The following is a 19,686-nucleotide window of genomic DNA, read 5'->3' on the forward strand; positions in this document are numbered from 1 at the left end:
GATCTTCTTAAAAAGTTTAGCGACCAGAATGTCTGTAACTGAGTAGTTTACTGAGCTGGTCATTACAGCTGTAAATTATTATGAATGCTTTATTTCTGTTTTACTACTATTTCACTTTTATTTACATTTAGACAAATGCATTTCTTCTGCAAGGACTTTCCCTCTGACAAAAAAATAGCAATAATAAGACAGACAAATAGATGTATGGGAGAGGTGTTGTCAAAATTAACTCTTTACAATTATGATTCTTTGTTCAACACCGATAAGTGTGGTTTCATATAAATGACTAAACGGAAATGGTTAAATGTTTTCCAGCCACAAAATTCTTTTCAAATGAAAGGTCAACCCGGTTGCAAGGTTTTCTTTTTTTGAAATATCTTAGCTCATTAACAAATCAAATTCGCACACCCCCCAAAAATATGAGAGAATAAGTATGCTCATTCCGTGAGATATAATCCTACGAACTCTGCAATTCTCACCTGGGTTTAAGACTGAGGTCATGACCTCCTTTTGTGCGACCTGATTAAAGCTGATTGGACAACGCTTTACTAGCATGTTACTGAAGGTAATACTAGCTTCCGCCTTCAGTGACGACAGTCATTAGAATTTAAACCAGTCCACATCACCTTTTTTACTAAAGAAATGAATAAATAAATAATTGACTACGCTACACATTTTTGTGTGTGAAGAACTAATGACAACTCTGTGATGTATCAGCTAACCCTCAAGAGAACTTTTTATGATGATGCTGATGATAAATCCGGTTGACCTTAAACTATAATCAGCTATAAGTCAAAGGGATTGAGGAGGAGAAACAGACCTTGGCACCAGTAGATTGCAACACACAGCCTCCTGCTCCCAGAAAGAAGGTCTGTGAGCGCCGACTCCTGGTTCCACTTGCTATTCGCGGAACACTCAAGAGATTCCGGTATCGACGGACTCATCGACGGCTCCTTTAATTCCTGGGAACTCCGATTTATTTATAGTGCGCAGGCTTGTGACCTTTGACTTTTTGAAGTCAGCATGCGAAACGCTAATTATTCCTGCATTAAGTCCTCGCACAGCGAGCTTACTGACAGCCATCATTAATAACAGTGATATCTTTCTATCAAAATGTCTGCGCGCTATTTTTAGAGATATTTCGTCAAAATTTGTCACGTGATATTTTACGTCAAAATTTGTCGCTTGATGTATGTCAAAATGTACGTCAAAATTTATTGCGTGAATTATTACGTGTTGATGGGACAGAGAGGTCAGGAGGAGGGCTTTCTTACGTCATCTCGAAGTCACGTGGCGTTTGTCGGAAATAATTAGGAGATGATTACAAGATGATTTCTTCTTCGTTTCATTCACTCAGGTGGAGGGTACCTACAGTCAATCCGCTTCAGTGATGGATGAAAAGTTCTTGTTTCCAATCTTCCAACTAGTTTTGTTGCATATTCGACTTTCCCCAGAGAATGAGAGCAGCATCCTCAAATCCGTTCTATTTTTAACTTCCATCTCAAAGTCAGAGAAAAGGAGTGAAGAAGAAAGTGATGTCAGTAACCTTATTTCAGGACCAGTACTGTGAGGAATACATCGACCTGGTGACAATTTCTCCTGATTGGCTGCTTGTATTCTGTTTTCCCTAAGCGAGATCCTTTCAGGTCGACCATCCGGATTTTCCCAGCTTGGACGGAAACGGAATAGAGTCCTGACTGTAGGATCAGATGTGCATTTCCTCAGTATTCACCTTTCCCATAGCTCGGAGTAATGCATGCATCGACTGGTCCAGTGAAATCCAAGTCTGGTGGCACTACAGACATGAATTTCCATCAAATAAAACACCCGCCATGAGCAAAATTCTACGATTCCCTGTTGCCATTAGAAATAATGATGTATTTCAATAATTAACATTTTTTAAAAATGTAATGTTGTTCGCGAATGATTTTTTTCATGTCTCCATCAAAGTTAGAAACATTCACTGACAAAGATGGTTCAGGTACCAAATACACAAGGATGGTGAAGAGAATGGAGGACAGAAAGCCTGTGACACGTGTTGTTACATTTCGTCCTGACCACTGATCGTAAAAACTAATGGATGAACCCTGCCTGCTTCAGTCTGTGATTCCTCAGGCCATGGGTCTGGCACGGTCAGGGACGTTGCGTAAGACTAGTGGGGTGAGACCACCCGCCTCCCGGAGACAAGGCCTATTGATTCTCTCCACACCGGGATGAGGGACTGAGAGAGAGAGAAGCCAGCGGCTGGATGCTGTCTGTGGAGAAGGAAGGAAGGAGAGAGAGAGAAACTCTTGCTCACTTACAACATCGCGTGTAAGTGAAGTTACGATGAAATTTTTCTCTCACATCCTATCGTCAGCTGAACACAACGTTCAGACAGAAGTGTGAGGGAACGAAACTGCAATATTGGGGGTAGGGGTGGCGGTAGGGGTGAGCTTTTAGAGCGAGATGAAAGGAAGACTACGAGAACTTGTTGCTGTTCAAGCCTACTTCAGTTCAGGCCTTTCTTGTTGACCACTGACAATGATGTGTCTGTATTTTAAATATCCAGACCCGCAAGCAGCGACGTGCTGGCAACAGCCCTTGTAAAATGGATGCCACGGTAGATACTTTGCCGAGTAAGCGAAATCGTAACAGTCTGGAGTAGATGTATATAATATGAGGACATTCGATATATCAGACCTGTGGCGCTACTGACAAACGCCGACTTCTTTTTCTTTTCCATCTTCTCTGTGTGCGTGTCTGCTACCCCCCTCCTCACCTATTCCATCTTAATTCTTGTCGTGCGAGGCACACACACAGCAAAACAACAAAGAAGAAAAACATAACAACCGACCCAAGCAAAAAAACATGCGGAAGATGGATGGAGGACGGACGTTGAAAGGATTTGAAGAACAGCCTGGGACGAAATGCAGTCATCAAAATTCATGGAGTCGAACCCCGGCGCTAAAAGTAAGGCGGTCCTCAGAGCGGCTTGTTTCTTTTCTCTCCACCCACCCTCTTCCTGTCCACCTATCCACCCCATTGCCGATTTGTCTAGGCCAGCCCTTCAGAGCCTGACGACCGAGGGAAGGACATGAAGCCGATGGCGAGCAAGAATGGAGGTGGAGGAGGGAGGTTGCAGGAAGGGATTTCCTGACGACATTTTGATGTGATGGCGGCCGTCGCAATGCTCAGGACGCCTTGAGACCGGAGATTCCGAGGGTTAGCCGCCGTCAGACCTCTGTTAGCATTTTCCGTATTGGCGAATGGGAATCAAAAGCCGAGCGTAATGTTGCGAAAATTCTGGAATTAAAAAAATGTAGCTGGCTACTGCAGTGGTGAGAAGAAAGCAGTACCGTCAGTAACAGTTCGACAGGAGAGCAGAGTGAAAGCTCTACGTGAGGAATTTCTATAGAATCCTTGTGTGTCTAGTGGAGATAAAGAATTGCAGTCTTCCTTCTCTTCTTGTTCATCATCATCATCATCATCGTTGTATGTTAAATATTATTCTTGCAAAAGTGCATATTAGTGATTTCTTTCGAATGGAAAATCCTTTCATTCAAAAAAAATAAAATCATTGAAAACGTAACGACTGAGTCATGTCCCGCCCACATCGTCACGTTAATGACCTTCGACCTGCCCACGCATCGGACGGCATCCTTCCCATAAGCCAAGAAAAGAGAGATATTGCAAGGGGACGAAAGCGATGCTTGACAGACCTATCAGGGGCAGTAATCCTGGCCATCGATCAGCATCAGCCGACCACCGCCAACCGGCGAGATGCTCGCGGCCAGCAGCACACTAGCGCCTGACCCTCGGGGTCGCTTACTCTTGGTGGCATCGCATGCAAATCTGAGGGTCGAAGGAACAGGAAGCTTGAAGGCAAAGCGAGACCAGTTATCACCCCTTGCCATCACTCGAGGCGTCCACCAATCGGCGCAGATCTCTGATCGCTGACTCCTCACCGTTCTGCTGTTCAACGGGAAAAATCAGTTGACTGTTTTCTATCGAAAACTTTTTTTAAGGTTCATCGATTTGACATCCGTTTTTGATGGCAGTGTAGGTATCTGTGCAATGAATCAACTGGGAAAACGCTATTTCTCTGGGGTTTGTTTTAAGAGGAGAGAGCGAACAAATGTTTTTGTTTCTTTTAAAGATTCGAACCAAAGATCTGAATGAGCTCGAGTGGGTGTTGGGTTAGAGAGAGAAAATCAGACAGACAAACAAGCAGGCAGTCATTTAAGACAGATCTCTGTGATCGTGGGGTCACAAGCATTGGAACATCACAGAAATTCTCCGACACACACATACAATCATTAGACAATCATATGAACTCTAGCCACGTCCACCCGACAGTCAGGTGAAGTAAGACACCCAGACACACACCCAAACACTCTAGAGAAGCTCACCCGACACTTTGATGAGCTGTACAGACGAGGGTTGTGTAAACACCTGCTTTACATAGTGTGGCGACCTCTGTATCTTTTTTCTGGTCTGTTCTCCACGGAGCAGATGATGTGCCCAGAGCGTGTAATGAGGAATAACCTCCAAACACCTGATCCTCGTCTCATCCCAAGGAGATGCGAACCGCCTACTGGAAACAACAGCTGTCTCCGCTCAGTCCCCACCCAGACGCATGTTTAACAACCACCCAGGTCTGCTACCCGGGTAACAACTGCTCAGTCTGTTTGTTTGTGATCTTCACATTCCACAACTGTCTTCCGTTTTCATACGCCTAGCTAAGCATGCTTGAATGAACACACCCACATTTATAACAATTTTATACACACATATATACACATAGATATATACACAGTGGTATTTCTCCAGATTCAACATAGTTCACCGGCTTACACAGAGAGAGAGAGAGAGAGAGAGAGAGAGAGAAATTTACATACACAGATATACAACGGTACTCCCAGGGATTCAGCATACTTCTTCAAATGTTATATTAATATATATACACAGATACACTCACATATACACATAAAAACGGAACCCCCGGAGGTTCAACATATTTCTCTAACTTTTATACAAATATACAAGCACACACCGGCACAAACAAACAGAGATATACTTTCAGAAATTCAACATACTTTACCATAACACACACAGAGATATGCAGGGGTACTTGTAGAATCTAAATGTTCGGTATATTTCACCGACTTAAATGTTGCATAACACGTTTCACTGAAGAATAAATGATAATAGATAGCAGAAACAACGAAGCAATGAAGTCCAAGCCTGTTTCATGCATGACCGAGTCCCGTGTGGTGTGACTTTTTTTTGGACTGTGAGATTTGCCGGGTACTTCTGTCAGTAACACAGTACTTCACGAATGAGGGGAACGACATGTGAGGGGTGGAGGGATTTGAAAGGACAAAGCTGTTTACACTCATTTGAATCGTAAATTCAATCTACAGTAACTTACGCATGAACAATCTGTTATAAATCAGAGCAACCATAATCATCATTTAATTGTTACAAGAGCTTTAATATTTAGTTTAAAGCAACAATAATTAGCTGAAATTTCTTTGTGTTTGCAGAACATGTTTAATGAACTTCAATTATGCACGGACAGACTCCTGTTAAGGCCAGGAGAAAGTTTCTCCTCGTTCTTTCGTACATCCTAGTGAAATGTAGACTAACCACCGCTCTGCACATTACTCTGGTCTTCGGATTTGTGCCAGTAATAACAAATATTTATTGTCTGACAGCTTTGTGATTATTTATTAAGGTATATCTTGCAACAGGGATAATTTTCACATTTATAAGGCTCTCTACGCCAACTGTTATTTCGGAATCGATGTCCGATGCTGAATCCCACATTTTTCACTCTGAGCTTCTCAAGCCAAGTACAAGATGCTCGAGCTTACACTGTACGTAGTTGTTTGGCTCGTAATGGTACACTTTCACTGGCTTTCATATTCACGATAAACAATTGGAATTCAGCTTATTGAACACTGGTCATTCACCTCAAATTCTGACTCATAAATGTCGATCACAATTGATGAGTTTGCAACTACTATTTTCGTCTTTCGAATGTTTAGGCATTTACTGTCAGGAAAGTTTATCATAATTTTCTACTGTGAATTTTTTTAAAATTTAAATTTAACCGCTTTGATAGTTAAAACACAACCGTAGTCTTTTCCACCATTCTCTTAACGTTCGTACGTCTCCGTGCAGGCGCTAACAGACTGGCCCCTCGCTTCCGCTTTAATCACCCACGAGTGTGTGCTGCGCATGCGCTGAATAATTGACGAAACATCCTCATAGGAAAAACAGACTGACCTCTCTCTCTCCTACTCACACGCCCACCACCAGTTCATAATTATGACACTGGTGATTCGCCCCAAGCACCATCGCAATGGAGGACGATGGGTGCCTGGACTCCCAACCTTCACGCCAACGCCTAAAATAAAGTCAGTTCCAGACCGAAGTAGGTCGCGGTCTCAGCCCGAATTTCAAAATTTATTTCCTCCAGACGTCTCACGCCCATCGGGAAGAAAATGGTTGGGGTTGAGTGGGTGGGGGAATCGGAGAGGAGGGCGAAAGTAGGGTACGTGGTTGTAGTGGGCAGAGAGCGAGAGTGCACGAGACTACGCGGGGAGAGACATCCAACGGGAGGTAAGTCGGATGTCACTGTCTGGTCTGGCCCGAGAGGCGCTAGGAGGCGCCACAAATTCCTCGTTTCCTCGGGTCAACCAGTTCAGCAATTTAGATAACGGACTTCGAGTCATCTTCTCTCCCATCTCGTTACGACAATCGACCCCCACGATGAGCCAGAAAAAAAAAATGAGATTGCCAAGTCACAGGTCAATCATCACCAACCAAAAAAAAAAAAAAATAAAAAAATAGTTATGTAACAGTCCTTAGAAATCGACCGTAACCTTTCCTCTTAGACACTTTTCCAACCCTCCTCCACTCCCACGCTGCAGTTATTGCACTTAAACTACTTATTAAAACAGTTTATGACTGACAGCAAGCCTGGCCTTCACTTTTGCTCTATCAATCCCTCCCACAGACATCAATATAACTCTCAGTCTCTCCATGCAAACTGCAGGAAACCGTAGACTGACCAACAGAGTAAATCTTTTACAAACTAGTATGAATTCTGTTTTCGCGATACACTTTGCGTGCCTCGATATAAAGAGACATAAACAAATCTCATGCTAGCGAGATATATATATATAGCCACTGTACAAATTTATACAATATCGAGGAAACAAATACTGAATTTGTCAGATAAAATGAGCACAGAAACACAGAAACAGCTTGAAGAGAAAACCTTATGAGAGTCGAACCCATCACATAATAAACTGTTTTTGTTACTGTATCACAGCAGATTCACAATATCCAACCTTGTGATATACAAGAAAGTCACAAGCCTTATGGTCCACTGCCACTGTAGCTGCCTGCTTGACATCAACCTAGAGATGTCCCGTGCACCTGGTCCCTGATTTCGCCTTTTGGCGAACTTTGCAAAACCCTTGTGATCCTAGACTCACCAGCCACATACATATTCATAGGTTCTCTGCAAATGGCAGCAGTTTGAAGAAACATCAAGCCTTGCTCTTTTGCTCCTTTATCTCGGCCTCGCAAAATCTGCTGACAACGATAAAAGAAAAGTCCCATTCTTGTGTAAATGAGCGCGGACAGGTCCCGGTGTATCTGATTTGCACATTTAACCTGGAATGTGAGGATCGCACTGACTTTTACAAGAAAGAAATTACATCTTTGCTTTCTTTTGTGATCCATAAAAATATAAGACGGATGTGCATGCATGCGAGTATCAAAAAGGTCTTTGTCTTTCCTTTTTTCCCCTTCTCTCTTGGAGTTTTGAATACACTGTGTGGTGAGGTGTGTGTGCGTGCTGCCGCTCGTAAACAAACGCGTGCACACACACACACACAAACATATACACAACACTAGCATAACATTAGCTGAGGTATGAACATCATAATACAAACACATCGCAGCATCACATGCGCATCACTAACACAAGCACACAGTAATAATGTCAGATGATGCGGATCGTCAACACACAGTTGTTTGCATTTACACGAGGGTGAACGAACGAAAGTCGTGTACAAAGGATTGATTTCACTAGACAAGTCACACGCAGGTTATTCAAATGAACAGGGTAGATATAGCCTCTTTAAATCAAGAGTTACAGATTATGAAATGTAAGCAACGCCCTGTTGCCAATGCTTGTAAACTTTGCCGGTGAGTGAAAAACAAGAAACAAAAAAAAGTAACGAACAGATATGGTCAAGGGGAGAGCAGCCACCAAAGTTTTGTTCCGTAGACCAAACCAGGATTTGCTTCCCCTGCACCGTGTAAGCATTGCCTAGCAGCACGTGATGCGGAGAAAACCTGTTCATACTTCATAGCCTGATATTTCGGTACAAGATGTCGGGGTATACAATCAACAATCATAATACAGGGTGAAACCTGTACTGGGTGCCATCGTATCGTGTGTCGTATAGGGGATGCTAGTAACCTCTGACCTCAAACACACACATAGCACAATAACACCTTGTGTGAGCTTGGGTACCCTTCCTCACACGCTCCGTCTCCACACCCATCATAACACTCTGACCTTTTGTTGACCTACTTTCCAGCAAGAGGTCGCGATGTGTAAAGAACTCGCTAGTGATTGCGTAAACAGAGGGGAAAGGGGGAGCTTTTCATCGAGACTGATGTGACAGTCATCAACTGCTCTTTTGATGTTATCGACTGTTTCTACACATACACATGTAACACACACAAGGTAGAGTACTCACAACTGACTCATTAAACAAGTTTTCTCATGCAGCCTAACCAGGTCCTTTACTTCCATTCTTCTTTCACTGGATATCACGGGTATGATCATGCCAGATAATTCACAATACTGATCAAATACCATGTGGAGACAAACAAGTCCAAGAAAAAGTTATTCATGCTGAAAATATTCTCACTTCGTTGATTACAACCCCTCAGGAGGCAATGGCAACACTCCTGGCAAAGTTCCGTCTCTTATCTTACTGGCGTTTTTTATATTTTTTTTTATTTATTTTTTATTTTTATTTTATTTATTTATTTATTTTGCTGTTACTATTTTCTCTCTTCTTTCGCTCTCTTCCAGAAAAATAAAAATATCCGACTGTACTGTCTATGCCCCTAAATTTACTGTTATAAATATCAGTTCTTTTTTTGTAAAAAAAAAACCAAGTCTAAATATACTCAGCCAGGATCGAGATTAGAACCAACTGGTATTAAAAAGCAGTTGAAAGAAGCAGCTGTTAGTATATATTTACATGCGTGAGTGCGTGCTTGCGCGCGTGTCAGTGAGAAGGCAGGACAGAAAAAGCGAGAAAAAAAGACAGGGAACGATAAAAACGCGGAGAAAGAGGGAGAGAAAACAGAGCTGAACAGGTGCTGCTGTCCCTGGTTTCCTCCCTTAATCTTAATGCGTTCCACAAATGACCAATTATACGAGTAATTTAGTATCGCGGAGTGATTCATGGGTCAGGTTAACGGCCAAAACAGAGTTATACAGTTCAACTGAAGAAAGAAATTCCGCGACACGATATATTCACAGATTGCATGATGCAAGGCAATGGTGCATTTTTAGGCAATTTCGATTCTCCCATCCCTCCCCAGCTTCCCCACCCGAGTAATTGCTTGAAGCCTTTTCCCTGAAGAGTTCTCAGGTCTAAGCAATTTCGATTCCCCAGGGCGCTTTTTTTTACATACCATTATTTCTCCTTTGCGCATGCGCAGAAATGTGAACATAATACTTTATGACGCATTTGAAAAATTGTCTCCCTTCACAAAACATTAGAATTTGTCTCAATATTTTCTCAAAACAGCTTGTCAGCTTCCCCATTAGTTTACAGAAAGTTGGCTTGTTTGCCGCCAACTCAAAGGAAAACAAGCTAGATTACTCATTTTCTCTCTCTGTTTTGTTTTGTTTTTTTGTCTTTTATTTTTAGGCAAAATTTTTTTGTTTGTTTATTTGCTTGTAGTTAAAATACAATTTAACCACTCTACCGCTGAATACATTGTAGAACAAAATGATAACATAAATAACAAAATAATCTTAATATTTCGACAGTGACACTCGACCTTTTCAGTATAGAATTTTCGCCGCTCCTTAAATTCGTAGAGACGAGGATAAGAAAAGCAGCACGATCTATTGAACAAGAGTTCTATCAATCTTCTTTCTTATAAATGACTAAGTTTATAACACATAATGAAACTTTCTAACAATGATGATAGATGCATCAAGCTGTTTCGCGAGAAGTACATTACTTCCGTTTGCTAAAAGACCGTAAAAAGATGATTAACTGTTTATAAGATAAAATAACTTAAAATCTTGTACTACTGATATTCTATTGTATTATGTAGACAGCCAGTCTATTCATGTTTCACGAAATGACACACACTTAAACAAGATGGCAAAACTCATCACACCCTTCCTGGGTTTGAGAAGGAGCGTTTTATTTCGGTATCTCTAAGAGGATCTCTAATTTATTCCAACAGGAGAGCTGTTATTCCAGTTTCTCAGTCTTCTAAATAAAGTCCCATGAAGGTGCAACAACAGCCACACATTCATGGAGAAACCTAGCTTAACCTAGCTAAAGTCCAGTAAAATGGCAACTTAGGCTTAAAATGAAGTTCTGAATGGCTTCGTCTTGTGATGCCGGGTTGCAAACGAACCGCTTATTTACAGCCGGGTATAAAACCCAGCTGCACGTCGTCTATAAAACCCAGCTGCACGGGAGTTCGTGGAAGCTGCCATGTTTTATACTTTTTCGCAAACAAAACCAAACTAACCCAAGTTCGTAATGTAACCGAATGACAAAAAGACAAAAAAAAAAAAACGACATTCTCTTTCAATCCAGTCTTCTCTGTTCTCAGCTCTTTCTCTCTGTCGTCTGCTCCTAAACTGTCTGGCACAGTCTCCTGATGGTTTCGATGTTCACTAGACAATAAGACATGGTGGTTTCTTGTACCGCCCGAGAGCTGCGTGTGGCTGTGAGTGTTTAGCAGCCTGAATTTCTTTTACAGACAAAATGTCGGTAACTATCATTAAGCTGAAATTGCCTCTTCCTTCAATATTTTATCATCAGATCCGCTTATTTATTTTTTCAAATGCTTGTAGGCTAAACGCTGGCGCTGAATGTACTTTCACCACAAAGTCTCTTTACTCTCACTTTCTCCATCAGCGACTTGATGTACAGTAGTTGTAGCCACGCCAAAGCAGTTACTCATCCTACAAGACTGATTGTTATCGATTCTCTTGAAATCAACTGAAATTAAATTCAGAAAAAAAAACGTTTGAGCTTCTATATAATTAGCTGAAAAGCATCTTGCTACAAGACCGTGTAAGACCTTGTGTATAAGCTGTGCACACAAGGCCTCCTCCTCCTCCTCCTCCTCCTCCTCCTCCTCCAACACGTGTAAGCTTCATCCGCTTAGTGCGCAACTCAACAACCACGCACGTGCGATGGGTGAGTAGATATCTACGATGATGTCATGTAGGTGAGGCAGAGGAATGCAAGCAATGGTCGATGCAATTTTACCAAAATCGTATTTGATGCCGGTGTTGTTATCACAGTAATACATTCTCCGAGCATCTCTGTCTCTCTCAAAACAAACTAAAGCTCTCTGCCTCTTGATGAACTTAAGTGGTAATGACTGGACTCAAGCTCTAGTGAGTGTGACATGGTTATTTCAACTCTTTCAGCTTCTGGACAGTGAACAAACACGTCTTTCTCTCTCTCTCACACACACACATACCTTATAGGCGCTCGTCACAATGGGGGACAATGTCTCGTCGGTGGAGGTGATAAAGGGAAGCCTGTTGGGACACGCGCACAAGTGTCAACTGACACACAGCTGACGTAAAGAGATCGTCAAAAGTTATCTGATCTGATCCTGGACAACCTGTAACTGCTGATATACATCACACCTGCTGTTCCTCAAATGGCTGTGCAAAAATAAAGGTATAATTATCTACACTAGAGTTTCAGGAGAAGCTATTTTAAACCATTTTATTATGAATCCTTACCCTCCTCCAACCCACTAAGTGCGCGAAATAACCAAAACAGAAACTATGTAAGTAAATGTGTTTAGAACGAACGAACAAACAAAATAATCAAACGAACAAGCCATCGATCGCAAGAATAAATTAGAGAAAGAAAAGAAAGAAGCAGGAAGTGTGACCAGCAGACGAGAAAGTTGTGAACATTAGTCGCCATTAGTCTGGAAAGTATCGACCTCCTCAAGGTCCCGGAAGATCACACTCTCTCCCACAGATGTCGTCAAGAAAGGGTGGAGAGGCAGAAGAAACGGTCGGACTGGGTGAAGTATCTGCTGCATCATCATCATCATTAGCGTTCCTTTTCACCTTTTTCATGGCGATCGATTTTCCTTACAGTGTTACCTGTGCCTCTTTATGTCTTTCTCTGTCTCGCCGTCCTGATCCTACCCGGGCAGAAACCCACCCTGTTTCAGACACCCACATTATTTCAGACACCCACCCTGTTTCAGACAGCCACCCTGTTTCAGACACCCACCCTATGTCAGACACCCACCCTGTTTCAGACACCTGTTTCAGACACCCACCCTGTTTCAGACACCCACCCTATGTCAGACACCCACGCAGGTCAGGTGAATCTCAGTTTTAGCTCAGAGATTATCGCTTTGGTCAGGCGTGCAAACAATGCGGACAGGTATTTGATGAAATTCCCAAGCCTCATTTTCACGAACACTTCCTTCTGAAATTGCGTTGTGCTCGTTTCCCGATAATGACGTGGCAATCACGTACTACTCACGTACCGCCCTCGTACATCTTAAAAAAGACGCAGCTGCGCTTCTCCACCTATCAAGTCATTGGAGATTGTGCGTCGTCTGCATCCCGTTTTTGAGATCATAAGCATGTCAGCCCTTCTTTTCTCATGTTCAACAAAGCAAAATACTTAGCGAGATTTTCACGAGGGTGGCTGTAAGCTTAACAACATCCGTCCCTGACTAGTTCGTGGCCTAAAATCACGTGTTCCGAGTTCGGTCACAGCATACAGCGATCTCTCATCGTTGAGATAACAGGAAGATGATTCATAGCCATGCTCTAAAAGCCTGCGGAGCTCAGAAATGTAATCATGCGATCAAGACATTTTGTGAAGATTTGATTTCTACAGTGATTTGCTGGATGTCGAGATCCGCGTGTTCCTTAAAAAACCGCATGAGTAATGTGTCCGTGCGTAGATAGGTCCACGCGCCCACGTGCATTTGTGTGTGATGGTATATCTATGTGCAAGTGTATCTGGTCATACGTGAAACGTATGTTAGATACGTCACTACGTGCTAAGCGCGTACATATTCGTATGTGCATGTATATATGCGAGTCTACATGTGTATATATATAATATGTTTGTATGTATGTAACTGTGTATACGCGTATTCTTAACAGAAGTGCGTGCTTGAGGTCGTGCCTACTGGTCGTTCATAGATTTCCCGTCAATCAAAGAACATTGATTCCGTCCAAGCAGAAAAAAAGGGAAAAGGGCAGATAATTACCGATGATGTAGCGCATGTCGCCCACGAAGGTGCTGAACGCCTTCCTCCGCAGCTCGGGGGTGCCCGGGTGCGAGTGGGGTTGGGAGCAGACGTCGCTCACCTGGTCCATCAGGCGCGTGCACAGCGAGGTGGGGCGACACAGCCGGTCCGAGGAGGCCGAGTGGTTGTCCATGTCTGTGATGGTGACGGTGGGCAGGTTGGTCAGCGAGCGGCTGGCCAGTTTGGTGGCCGGAGCCATCCTGTCTCTTTTGCTTTCCTGTTTCTTCATGTTATCCTCTCCTTTCGCGATATTTGTCTGTCTGTCTAACGTTTCTCCGCCCGCCAGGGTAGAGAAAAAAACTTCAAACACTTTGCTCAGGGAACATGGCGTCGTTCAGGTGAGAAATCCACTGCCTGGCGGGTTTACTGAGCGGCTACCATCTTGAACACCTCCGCACGGGGTAGTTCATTTTCACGGGATGTTCAAGGTAGACAGCAGTTCTGCGCGTTGTACGTCCCTAACCTCCCTGTATACACTTCAAAATAATAAGCCACCGGCCTGGTTTGTGGTTCGACAAGCCAGTAACGGGAAACCACCGCGCAGACGACACACGGACAGAGAGCACCACGTGTTGACCACTGTTCGTACGAACACTCTGTTCACACCTGTGTTTATTCTCATCACTCTCATCTGAAGGTACACGACCCAGTGCCGAGGTTGGTTACTTGTAGAAACTTAACACAGCATGAAAAACGAATAGGGTTTCCTTGTGATGGCCTCAGTGAAGATCCGTTGTCACAGTTTTTTTATATATTATATTAACGTAATCCATGTGTCCTGAAACCTGTGAACACAAGCCTTGTAATTGTACCTCAGATGTTTAAGGTATGTGTGATAAAAATACATGTCAGGAATAAGTTCTCGCTAATTTACAATCCATCTGGGCTTTTTATCGTTAGCACTGTCAAGCTAAAGCCGCAGACGACAACAATAAATGAGAAGCCAGGTGAATTCTGGGAAGAGGAGGGTTGCTAGGGTCCCATGGCGAATCCGTATTCAAGTATTCATACATTTTGGTCCGTTTAATGTCCTTCCAGAGAATAGTCCTTCAGAGTCAGGTCCAGACAGACACTAGTGCTTGCCCTGTCTTTCTCGCCTCAAAGAAAAACCAAGAATGGCGGGTCCCTGGTGAATACTTCGTACACTAACTGCACGTTGCATCCTGGGAAATTTTAGAATAACTGGTCCCGGGCACCAACATGGCCAAGACACACGGAAGAACTGAGTTGTTTGGCGACAAAACCTTGGCGTGTTATCCGTTATCCGTTCACCTCCATCACGTCAAGTGCCGCGCAGAGAATATCAAAGACGTAGATGCTGGTGCTGCTGAGTACGTGGCTGGCACGTTACTCCAGTGACCCTGGCGTACGTCCACTGAACGGCCAGCAACAGCCATCCATCAGGACGCGATCACGACTGCTGGACATCCGGGTCTTGGGGTCACTGCCAACATGGCGGTCAGTATGTCGGGCCTACAGCTGACTTCAAGATATGAACGATTCTTTCTCTGTCACGTAGTAATAAAATTTAACACCTCAGAAAAATATTCCGAATTTATCGTCAGAATTGTTGCAAGTGTGGGATGACCACTCGATGTGTCAGATCCTGGGTCCTCATCCTGTCATTCATAAAAATTAATTTTTTTTTTTTGAAAGACTACAGAAACCTCAAAAAAAAAACAAAAAAAACTTGTCACCTTTTATTTCAGTTGTCTTTGAAAAGACGAGAAGCATTTCGCAAGCAGCGAGATGAAAATCCATACGTCAGGCAGCATGGCGCACAACGGCCTTGGTAACGATTCTTCTCGACTTCTAGTCTGCAAGATCTTTCTTTTCTAATATTTTCCACCCGTGAAACCACTGTCTTGGTTCCTTGCGCCTTGAAGTCGAATCCTTAAAACTGTTGTTGTCAGCACTTCGACTTGCTCCATCAGCAGAGTTGCGATCGCAGAATTTAAAGTGGTTGGATGTTGGGGGACAGGTTACTGTTGCTCCCACGATAAGCAGATGTCAACAACGGACAGTGAAACAAATGAGGAAGAAGGTTCAAAGGTCAGCCTCACATATAATCTGGGACTACAACCTGATTTCAAGCTCGGCACTGCGCATCTAAAGGATGGCGAAGGAAGAACACAGCACAGGTACACAGCTCACCTTGTTTCCATAAATCGAGCTGCAGACACATCTAACATTATCAGAACACAGGTGAACTTTTCCAGGGAAAAATATGAAGGAAAGAAAACGATTGTGGCAGGTTGTGTTTCATTTACGGAATATCTTCCTGACAGCAGCTCCAATGTCTCGGCCTGTTTATGGGTTCTTTCACTGCTTTAAGCTCAGAAGTAGATCAATCTTCTTTTTTTTAACCCTTCCTTCTGACAGAACCGTTGCGATACGTTGAAGATGCTACACAAATGCATTTCCTTCTCTTTCAATCAAAAACTGACGATCGAATGTTGTTTTTGTGTTCACCCAGCGGGTTATCCGCGTCTGCAGAATATAAACAAGTCGCAGAACTAACAGACAGAGATTATCAGTCAGCACGCGCGTTTTGCATGCGACTGCGGTTCTGCCAGCATCCGAATGAACGAGTGGTGGCCGTGAGAACAGAAAGGAGGAAGAGAGCAGCGAGCTTTACATACCCGCCACTGCCCCGTCCACCCACGCCCCCATCTCCTTGCAGGCGGCTTAATGCAGGCTGTACAGTCGAGCAACTGGGCGCTGGAGAATTTTGACATTTAACGATAGGAGCAATTAGGTCCTGTCGGCGAGGTGCCTGGCGAAGACGATGTACTGTGGTGGGAGTGAGAAGTGCTCACTACACCCATCTGCGCACACAAGACCAGGAGGCCAGAATTGCAGCCAACACGGTTGTCTGCCCGCAAATGATTCTCAACCTCACTTTTCGTCAGGAGTTTGGATTTTCGAGCATGTTTATAGAAAACCACGAACATGGTCAGACAGGGAATGTTGGTTTTGTTCCTGTCTTTTGATCCGTTATGCGTTTGCTTTGGTGATCCACTCAGCAAAAACTCACCTGCTCGTCCAAGGGTTACATTGAAGTAGGTTGGTGTATACACACAATCACCCCTCGGGGTGAGTACAGACTGCCGATCACAAACAAAACTAGGATGGTCGTGTCCGGAGTTCTTTCTGCGGGAAAAACACACCCCGCCATGCCACACAACAGTGTTGCCAGCTAAACATTCTCCAGATATACAAGACAGGAATTTCTTTCCACAGCAACTGATAAACAGTAGGTGCGTAGGTGTGTGTGTGTGTGAGACAGAGAGGTGGGGTATGAGTGATGAGGTCCGTGCGTGAGCCAATGCTGGAGTAGAGGATCGCACTGGCCGCCACCCGATGGCTTACAGTCGGAGTCAAGCTCTCTCCACCAGAAGCGCCCACATGGGAAATAAATCCACGTCCAGCGGCCACCAATCAACGTGTTTACTCTCTTTGCTGTCACCTTTCATTTTTGTCATCAACAGCGACCTTTTTGTTTGGCCTCCACGGTGATTCTTTATCATCTACTGGAGTGGACTTGGACCCAGGACATTATTTTCCCATGCCACCAGTAACTGAATAAAATTATATCCTGGCTTAATGATGAGTGGCTTACTAGACCGAGTGTGATAGTCGCTGTCTTCTCGTGGTCTAGCCAAAGGTAGGGCTGAGAATGTTCTCCCCTTAGACTGGAATCTCCACCCTTCTAATCTCACCTGGTCTCGTGCGCTGTTTGTACCTGTACTGATGATGTAAGCATGAAGTTACACTTTAGTTATGCTGGTTGGTGTGAGAAAAAATATTCTATATAAAAGTACGAAATAATCACTACTTATCTTTCAAGGAACACCAAGTCCACTTCGAGTCATGCACTTTGGTAACTTCTGTGACACACAGGTCACAGGTCACACACTCCGCAGCCAGTTTTTGCACTAACCACTTTTGATTCTTGAGCCTGGTATCGGCTGAAATTTTTATTTTCAGTGAATTGCTCAACTCCACTTACACCAAAGCACACAGTCTTTACTTATGTGAGCTCTTAGTCCACAAGGTACACAATCCTCTTCTTGAAGCTCGATAAACTTCAAAGCTCTGTGACAGAATGTACAACACACCTGATAATGGATACACCTGCCTAACACGTTCTCCACTGCAGCATCTGCTGCTCAGGTAGTTTTTCGGTGCACGTTGGTTGGTTTAAAACAAAAGGCAGGTATGCAGCAGACAGTAAACAACAGACAGTCAATTCCACATCTCCTTCTCTCACAACACGCCCCGGCCTCGAGCAAAGGATGGAGGGAGGTAGGCTTCGTTCACCTGTCCAGCGACATGTCAGACAATGCACACCTGCGCTACCCTGCTGACACATTTATGAACAGTAAAACTGATGCTGCACACTGCTTTGAAAGAGAAGTAAACAAGACTCTTGAGATGTCTCTCACTTCTTGAATCACTGAGCTGCACTCGAGGTGTGGCGGCGAGCAAGTGGCGGGTGAGGCGGCTTCCTTTCTTCTCTACCTGCCAGGTGTACGTGCTCCGTGACGCGCAGAAGTGATGAACACTTTTACCGAGTGTTCTGGCTCTCAGCAGGAAGACAGCGTTCTCGAGAAAAGCAGGGAAAAAAATCCACTTGATTGATTATCATTTGTAGTAGACTCGCTTTTCTTTTCACCTTTTCTTTTTATTTTGTGGCTCAGCTTTCACGTAGACTGCAATTGTCTCTCGGAGCCAGACTCTATAGTGAAAATTTAATGAAGTTTCTGGTTGCCGTGCCATCCGAGCCAGTCCAGGGACAGTAAGCCAGATGCGACGAAAGCTTCTCGAAGACGAGAATTGTGTTTACTGAGCTGCAGCAGCGGAGACAACAGGAGAGGTTCTGTGTGTCGACAAGCATCGTCGTTGTCTCGCTGCTGAACATCTTATCGTCAGAGCCCGGATGAAGAACTCTGAAGTCTGTCCTCCAAGCTCATGGCCGCATTTTCACCTTCGTGTGTTCTGCTGCTGTTGCTGCTGCTGCTGTTGTTGCTGCTGGTTACGATGCTGCTGACGTGGACGGCAACTTGGCGCATGCACGCGACAGGACGTAGAAGACGCAGACGCCACGCATGCACGCGCCTCTCTCTCTCTCCCTTCAGATGCACACACGACAACCTCAGCACGATCTACACACCTACTGACCTATCTGCCTCCCTGTAACAGTACTCCAGTAACTTTACCTCCATGTTTATTTACTTCAGTGACGTTGTGTCCTTCTGTTGGCAGCACAGTGACTACGCGGTTATCTCCTCCGCACTCTTTCTACCCCGGTGACCTCATGACCCAAGCCTCGCTCTCGAGTGACTTCTTGTCATTCTATTTCGTGCTCCAGTGACTTCATATCCTTATTATTGTGACCTCCCATCCTGTGTCTGTACTCCAGTGACGTAAGCACCGTTGGCGTTCGTCTAGCGCCGCGTTTGTACTGATCGATGTCCGACCCCGACACGTGACTTGCACTGCTTTGCCGCCAACACGCTCCACGCTACAAGTTCTCGTTTAAATAAAATCAGATACAGCCAGATAAGTTTACTTTTAAAAAAATCAGTTTAGAAAGTAATCATAAGCAGGCACTGGCCCGCATCCTTCTAAACTGCGCCGGAGGCAGCGAAAAGGGAAAGTCGCTCTTATACCTCCATTTTATTTTTTCACTTGTACTTTCAAAAATCTCGCACCAGCAGCATAACATGAGGTATGAAAATATGTACCAGGGTAGGGGTAGGGGTGGGCGGTTTAAGGGACGCAGATGTAAGTTCCATGATAGAAGCTGGAACTCGCCTCAGAAACTAAAGCGAAGAAGTCATACATAGATAAACACAAATCACTTGCGCGAACACGCGCAGACACGAGAGAGACAGACAGAGGGAGGGTTGAGGCCAGGATAGACAGACCTAATTTGATAAAACTCCACTAAAACAACACAGAAATGCTTAGCCAGACATAAACACCCATCTTTGCTCTGAATGTCAGAGGTGGCCGTGAGCTTCACAAACCTTTAGCAGCGAACGTGAGAGCGACTCGCTACCCTCCGTGTCTCTGCTGCACTTTCTACAGTTC

The 19,686-nt window shown here is 44.1% G+C and overlaps 1 protein-coding gene across 7 annotated transcripts in view; it reads right to left on the reverse strand.

Annotated features, from left to right (window-relative positions):
* LOC112572337 (calcium/calmodulin-dependent 3',5'-cyclic nucleotide phosphodiesterase 1A-like) overlaps positions 1–19,686 on the reverse strand; it is a 229,742-nt gene that overhangs the window by 101,611 nt on the left and 108,445 nt on the right. For 3 of the 7 annotated variants that reach the window (XR_003100979.1, XR_003100977.1, XM_025251966.1), the window contains exon 1: positions 13,549–14,645. The exons of 3 other annotated variants lie outside the window; for them this stretch is intronic. Coding sequence is in view for 2 of the 4 variants with exons in the window: in XM_025251966.1 (XP_025107751.1) it covers positions 13,549–13,816 (268 nt within the window). In the remaining 2 variants the exon portion in view is untranslated. Of the gene's footprint in view, positions 1–13,548; positions 14,646–19,686 lie in introns of those variants that run through there. One more of the 7 variants, XM_025251980.1, reaches the window with a different exon arrangement.

This window comes from Pomacea canaliculata, linkage group LG1 (assembly GCF_003073045.1).
Source record: "Pomacea canaliculata isolate SZHN2017 linkage group LG1, ASM307304v1, whole genome shotgun sequence".
NCBI classification, from domain to species: domain Eukaryota; kingdom Metazoa; phylum Mollusca; class Gastropoda; order Architaenioglossa; family Ampullariidae; genus Pomacea; species Pomacea canaliculata.